The 7,961-nt window shown below is 42.2% G+C and overlaps 1 protein-coding gene across 1 annotated transcript; it reads left to right on the forward strand.

Moving 5' to 3' along the window:
- The first annotated feature begins 501 nt into the window (after window positions 1–501).
- LOC117296512 (frizzled-4-like) lies at window positions 502–7,680 on the forward strand. Its single transcript, XM_033779481.1, has one exon. The coding sequence runs from the start codon at window positions 1,291–1,293 to the stop codon at window positions 3,046–3,048; it is 1,758 nt and encodes a 585-aa protein (XP_033635372.1). The 5' UTR covers window positions 502–1,290; the 3' UTR covers window positions 3,049–7,680.
- Window positions 7,681–7,961: the final 281 nt, after the last annotated feature.

A 7,961-nucleotide genomic window follows, 5' to 3' on the forward strand; every position in this document is an offset into this window, starting at 1 on the left:
CTATATCTTGTTATAGCTAGCCCCCTTCATTCTAATGGTCCCCTTTACTGAAGAGGTGGTTGATTATTATTCATGACCGAGTAGGGTTAAACCAATGACATGACGTTATAGCTTTGCATACCGCCACGGCTGTCTCTCCCCGTCTCACCAAGCCAGCATCCAGCGTACAGTACATGTAAATGTAATGTACAATGTACATGTACATTGTACATCAAACCATACACACACAACCCCCGTGTGTTCCTACGGGTCAATTCTACGATCACTCCACGCGGGGATTAACCGTAAAGTGGGCGGAGCTCCCTTGAAAAAACAAAGCTAGCGATTGGGGCAGCGGGTAGCCACCGATAACTCGCGGGTCGTGTCGATTTTTTCTTCCTAACGTTTTTTTTTCTCTCTCTCGCTCGCTCTTCCCTTCTTCTTGTTGGCACTTGCACAAAAGATTTGATTGACGGGTTGTTATCGGCGAGGCGACTGGAGTATGTTTAATCAGTGGTGCATTTTAGATAGAGCGCAGTGGGTCCACATGCAATCGACTTGCGAACACTGTTACCTTGCTGAGTGCTGTCTCCGTATTGCTTGGATTTTATACACACATGCTGTACTGAGGAGGTGTTTTTTTTATGAGACTTCTTTATAGTGAACTCTCTCCAGAGTACACAGGCTACTCTCGCTGTTTTATGTACACTTTCTTCACGGCTGAACTCCTCTCTGAATCACTCGTCGCGCAGACTTTTATGAAACATTTTGCCATTTTTATTTTATATATTTCGAATCGGCATATCGGCGGGGGTCGGGAGATCACACTGCTGCTGTTCATCACAACACCGCATCATGACTGTCGCGTTAAACAGTCACTTTGACCGCTCTCTTGTGTTGGGATTCTTTTATCGGAAATTCTATTTGCAGTATTGATCCGTTAGTACTGTTACCATTTTTGTTACCCCTTCTTCTCTGCAGTATATGCTGAAGTGCACACCACAAGGGAGATAGATAGGTGGAACAGTGCTATGTGCCGAGTGTGTGTGTGTCAGTGAAAGAGTAAACCAGAACGAAGGTCGTTGCCGATAAGCTTTTGGAGTAGATTTTCTATACAGAAAATGTGGAGTGAAGGAAACATTACTACGTGAAAACACTGAGCCGATGACAAGAGAGTTACCCCAGGGGAATTCAAGCTAGTCCTGCTCACTCTATTTCTACCCACCACGTTGCGGATGTGTAGAACATTATTATAGAACTGTATTTCTTTGGAGGAGAGTCGCTGAGGAATTGTACGGCCTACCAGAGGAAATGGCTTGTCCGTGTGGTGCGGGACTTAGCCAAATAAACAGCGGGGACCAACGAGTGACATTACGGTATGGTGCACCGTGTGGGCCCGGTGGTATGGTCGCCACTACCGCCGCTGGACTCCGCAGTCGGTCGGGCACTGGGAGAGTGATCGCGTTACCGTGGACTGTGTTGTGCTTCTTGGTGATGGTGGTCCTGATGGCGCTAGCCCCACCGTGTGCTCGGGCTCAGGATCACTTTGACGAGTTCAACCCGAAGCCGCAAAAGTGCATGCCGATCACAATCAAACTATGCCACGACCTCGGCTACAATGTGACCCGTATGCCCAATTTGGTGGGCCACGAGATGCAGAACGATGCCGAGTTACAGCTCCAGACTTTCACCCCTCTCATCCAGTATGGCTGCTCTTCCAATCTCAGGTTCTTCCTCTGCTCCGTCTACGTCCCACTGTGCACGGAGAAGGTGGACATTCCCATCGGGGCATGCAGACCCATGTGTGAACGCGTCAAAAACAAATGTGAACCCGTGCTGAAAGAGTTTGGCTTCATGTGGCCGCAGAGTCTAAACTGTTCAAAGTTCCCACCGCGAAACGACGAGAGGACAATGTGCATGGAGGCTCCTGACCCCGAGCCCGAGGGTGAAGGGAACGGGGGAGGGATGCGCCCGATCCCCACCCTCTCCACCGTCGGACCCAGCGAGCGAGACTGCCAACACAAGCGGGATCCACACAAATGGCATTACGTCAAGCGGTACGAGCAGTGTGCCCTGAAATGTGGAGAGGATCTTCTCTTCTCCAGCCAGGAGAAATATTTTGCACAAATTTGGATGGCAATTTGGGCCAGCGTATGTTTCCTGTCCACAACTCTGACCGTGTTGACCTTCGCTATTGACCCCTCCCGGTTCCGTTATCCTGAACGTCCCATCATCTTCCTAGCCATCTGCTACAGTATCTACAGCATCGCCTACGTTGTTCGTCTCGTGGCTGGCTTCTCAAAGATAGCGTGTGATGAAGATGGTGAGTCGAGCTTCCTCATCTTGGAGGGTTTAGAGAACACTGGTTGTGCCGTGACATTCCTGCTGCTGTATTTCTTCGGGATGGCCAGCTCCATCTGGTGGGTGTTCTTGACATTCACCTGGTTCCTAGCGGCGGGCCTCAAGTGGTGCCACGAGGCCATCCAGATGCACAGTACGTACTTTCACCTTGCAGCTTGGGGGATTCCCTTCGTCAAGACCATCATAGTTCTCATCATGAGAGTCGTGGACGCCGATGAACTCACGGGGATGTGCTACGTAGGGAACCAGAACCTAGACGCCCTGACGGGGTTCGTATTGGCCCCGTTGTTCACTTACCTCGTTCTGGGGACGCTGTTTCTCCTCGCCGGGTTCGTGTCCCTCTTTAAAATCCGCTCCGTCATGAAAAACGACGGCACCAAAACTGACAAACTCGAGAGACTCATGGTCAAGATTGGACTCTTCTCGGTGCTGTACACCGTGCCTGCCACCATCGTGGTTGCCTGCCATTTTTACGAACGTTCAAACAGAACTCTGTGGCTGTTTGCCGGACTCACTCCTAACGTTGAGGTGTACATGCTCAAGATATTTATGTCCCTTGTGGTAGGGGTTACGAGCGGCATGTGGATTTGGTCTGCCAAGACCCTAGTGTCGTGGAGACATTTCACGAATAGTTTATTCCCTACGCTTTGCGGAGGGAAGGCAGAAAACGTCTACGTTGGGCAAGGAGGAAACGAAACAGCGGTGTAATAAAAAAAAGTTAGACTTGTTTAAATTACTTGCTATTGTAAGTTATTATAAAATAGACTGTTTTTATATAATATTATTATTATTATTATTTACTTACTTACTACTATTGCTATTGACTATAGATTCAACTCAATGCTGTTTGTGTCATCAGTCTGTGCCTATCCTGTACGTAAACAAAACAAGGCTGGTTTAAATGGATTTCATTTTACTTGTATATTATATTTATATGTGGTTTTTTTCTACACGTTTCCTCCATTTGAAAACAAGTGGCGGAAGCCATTTTCAGATATGGTGGACCATATGATGGACACACTCATATGGCACTATCATGTTTGGGTCTGTAATACACCCAAACAAAACACTGCACTCATAATGATATAGTGTCCGCCATACCTAAAATAGGATAGTCCTACTCGTTTAACTCATGGGCCAAATGTTCCATCCTCGACCCACCGACTGACGCGATGGCCCTTCGGCTGCGCCCACCAGAGTGTTGTACTCCATTAGTCTTTTTACCATGGTTTAAGCCCCTGCTGGGAGCCAACAATGGTCCAAACGAACTCGGTGTAAATACCGTTAAATGTGCCCAGCGAGTTTTGTATGGGCACCCCCTTGTTATTGTCCCCACCGAAGGACTGAGTTAAGTGAGTCGGAATGTATAAACGTCACCCTTAAGTTTGTCAATGAAGGGACTAAAGGAGGGGAGGATGTGTTTTTTTGTGAGATGAGGATCACAAGATTAATTTGGGATGACTTGGAGCATGAAAAATCCATCGATAATGGTTGTTCAAAAGAAGACTAAACTCCTCTCTAATAATGTAGACGAGGCTATGTATAGTGCGGGGCGAAACTTCCAATGTCCTCTTCTCCTATGTCACTCCACACAGTGCGGGGCGAAACTTCCAATGTCCTCTTCTCCCATGTCACTCCACACAATGTCAGGCCTGATACTTCACGGGGGCAACGAAGGCGATTGCCTCCATGTCCCCTGGTTATTGCCTTGGTGCCCTTGAAATGCTACAGTAAAACTTTAAAATCTACTCATAATGAGTCATAGCGCTCTTTACCAAGGACAAAATGCCTTGGTGCCCTTGCCCTTTCAAAAACGAAGCATAGGCCTACAGACCTACGTGTTGGACTTGGATAAGATTGGTACGCCTGACCCTGTTTAAGCAATGGCTACCAAGACTACAGACCCAACTCCTTCTAAATCACTTTGGCAATTGGATATAGAAGGAGTTGGGACTTTAAGGATAATGAAGAAGTGGGTACACCAATGGTCATCCAAATCTAGAACAGAGTAGGCACATTAATTTGTATAAGGAGACAATTTACTTAAGAGATGTTAAAGTATTTGAGTCAATACCGTGTAATAGTGGTGTGTCCATCATAGGTACCGAATTGGTGCTTGTATAACTATCAATGACAACCAAAACCTTCTGTAAATTCGACAATTTGATTTCTTTCTTTTTATGAATTTTACTTTTGGTGAAAACAACTTCAAAGTACTGATCAGGTGTGAGGCCAATGTATCACATTATTTACTGGAGTTGTTAATATTATGCCTATATTATATTGACCATTTCTCGACGCAAAACACACTTACACACGTGCCTACCAATCATGTCCGCCATTTTGAAAGTCAAAACCCCAATGGCGGAAATGGTAGACGCGCACTGTGAGAGGTGCGTTCTGCGTCATGCAAAGGGGGTCAGTATAAATCCTAAAAGGTGTTTCATTCTCTGCTCTTAGAATGTGTATGGTAAGTTCTGTATTTTAGTTACAACAAACATCAATCATATACTGTACATGTACAATTGAGAAATTGTCACTTGCACTTTGTTTCTTGCACGGTATACTTTACTAAAATACAGATCTTTTATGTCACATGTTTCATGGAGCTGCTGACAAGTGAACACATTCAAAAAGGAACCAGTAAATGGTGTACATTTAATTACACCTATCCTTTGTGCGAACCGACTGCACTCCTGAAAAGGGTTATTTGATTGTGTGTTCTAGTTAATACAACAAAAAAGCTCAGATAAATTGAAAGGAAATTATTCGCAGCAGAGTGATGGAAATACAACGGGAAACCCCACAGGTTACGAATGCCGAATACATATTTTACTATATGCTATACTTTGCTCATAAACTAACAAAAACATGTGGTCATAGATACAAGTTGATATTTTGTGTGTGTCACACTGTTGGACTGGGGTTCAATGTTCAAACCGTGAATTTTGACGTAGACAGAGTGAGGTCATGTTCAGATTGTTAATCACAACAATTCTGTTCCAAACGAAATAGTATAATATATAACATGTACTACAGGCGTTGGTTCGGGCATGTTTTTTTTTCTGAATGCTGCTTTTGTATTGTAATGCAGTTACCATTTGAATTTCAATAAGCCATTTTGAGATATGGTTGACACATTACTGTAACACTATTTGGTTTGGGTAAATATGTCTGTATTAATACACCCAAACCAAACATAGTGCAATCTTATATAGTGGCCACCATACCTTAAAAAGGCAAAATTACTTCGCGTGTGCGAGACACTGTTCTAATCGAAACCATGATTGGATTCAGGTCCTTTCAAAGTAATTATCAAAACTGGACAAGCATTTTCAAAACACAAAACGTCATGGTATCGCAGCGATAGTTTTACCCGTTAACATAATTCCAGTTCTAGCATTGTTGTTCCTGTTTCAATCAGAAATGTCGACAAAGCAGTCCGTTTGTGACCTTTGTCTTTTTTCCAAGTATTTTGAACAATCTATATAAATGATAACCAGAAATTCGGCAGGCTTTCTTTAAAAAAAAATATAAATGTTATTATGAGTTGTGCGGATTTTTGATTTCTTTGACAACCTCAGGATTATTTAAATCGAGTTCGCACATACATAAAAACAATACTACCAAAACCAAAATGTACCAAATAGTTCCTTTATGAACCATATAATAATAATAATATGCAGATAGCTTTATATTTTTTATGTTCGTGTTTTTGTGGTAAAAAAAAATGTTACCCATCTTGTTACATAGTAACTACTGTTGTGTCATGTAAAAAAATCCTAATTTTTGTGTACATTGAACAAACCCTCCGTTACGTACTAACACTGTGTAATTGAACTTGGTTCAAATTTTATTGTTTGTTGAAAACGTTATTACATTACAGTTGATCTGTGAGAGAGTAACTATTGAATGAATTCTAGTGTTTGATTTTAATATGTGTATAAAAAAACATACATTTATCTTGGGGTAGCGGCCATGTTTTCCATTAATTGATTTCGCAGGACCAAATTGAGGCTGGGTACCTAAATAGTCAGATCCCCTTTTGTTTTACATCAACAAAGTGCTACTGTTGACACGGGAGAGTTGACAAAGGTGGCTAAATTATGATGAAGGTCGATTGGATTAAACAACACTGACATTACTTTTATTTGGCAACAAGACGTGTTTAAATGTATTGTCTACAATAACTACTTGTATTGGGCTACAAGATGTTTTATAATGTGTCTTCAACATTAATGTTAACATGTGTTGGCTACAAGAAGTTGGTTTCGAAAGTGTGCACGGAACATGGTTACCTGATGATCATGCCAAGAAATAAGTGTCAAATTATTTCCTTTCTTTGTGAAACAACCATTATGTCAAATAAAATTATGAAAGTAATGTTTGAAAACATTTCAATCAGTGAATCTTCACTCCCTTCATTCTTGAGCTGTTCAGCCCAAAACGTTTGAGAAATAAAGACACGTTTTATCAGTGGTAAAAAAAAAACCAGTTCAGCGTCCAGACTGAATGTACTCGACACAAAGCTCGTCACATTTTAAATTGTCAAAGCTTGTCCCAATTTTAAATTTGACAACTGCTGAAGCAACAATGTTCTGTTCAACAGAAATAAACAGGAAACTGCTCAGTTGAAAACGTTACCATGACATGGCACTGATGTAAAGCACAATTTTGTGGTCTGCTAATTGTTGAGCTTAACACCATCTACCAAGCTGTGTAATTTAAATGCTTATCGACAGGTTGCAAATGATTTTGGTAAACAATTATTTTCCGTTCTGCTTAGGTTTATAGATAAACATTTACTTCATGCCATGTAACCGTGGGGGCAATTACTCAACAAAGAGTCTACACATAAAACCTTTGTCAAGGGGCAGCCATTTTTTTTCAAACACACCAAACCTAGAGAAAGGACCAAACAAAGTGTTAACAATTTAATCGTCTGGTACCATCTCTTATTGACATGACATGAAACCCTCTTGGTTACCAGGAACTTGACCAAGATGGCCGTATAAGATTACGGTTAACACTGATGACATTTCTAACGAGTGTTTTTGTTTAAGTAAAAAAAGCACAAGGGTGTTTTTCTAATGTGATTCAGTGTTATAGCATCCAAAAAGAAACCATTAAGCTTCACTTTGAAAAATGGCAACCCATACTTGGAAACGGTTGATTCACAGATAAAAAAAAGTTTAGAAATAGAGGGAGGCGCCCAACTTGTTTTGAAATATGTAAAGTTCATGTTATAACTGTATTGTGTACATCTTGAGAGAGGAGATGAGATATTATTATATGAATTAATAATAATAGTGGCGATACCACGCCATGTTTTATAACAACCGCTGTGTCTCTCTTGTGTCCACCTCGCTATCCTGTGTGCTTTCTAATCCACTTATTAACCCTCATGTTAGTTATTGTTTGCTTCTTCAATAAGATCGACTGACAGTTCGGTCAACAGAATGGCACTCGGGGTTGAGTTAATCATTTCACAAACATGTTTAACCTTCACATAGCGCATAATGCCCGCCGTGCCAGCGCCTTGTGTGTAGTGTGTATACACCATAGCTGGGACACCAGCCTGTCGCCCCGTAATACACTCTTTTATAATTACGAGAAGCAAC

This window comes from Asterias rubens, chromosome 11 (assembly GCF_902459465.1).
Source record: "Asterias rubens chromosome 11, eAstRub1.3, whole genome shotgun sequence".
Taxonomy (NCBI): Eukaryota; Metazoa; Echinodermata; class Asteroidea; order Forcipulatida; family Asteriidae; genus Asterias; species Asterias rubens.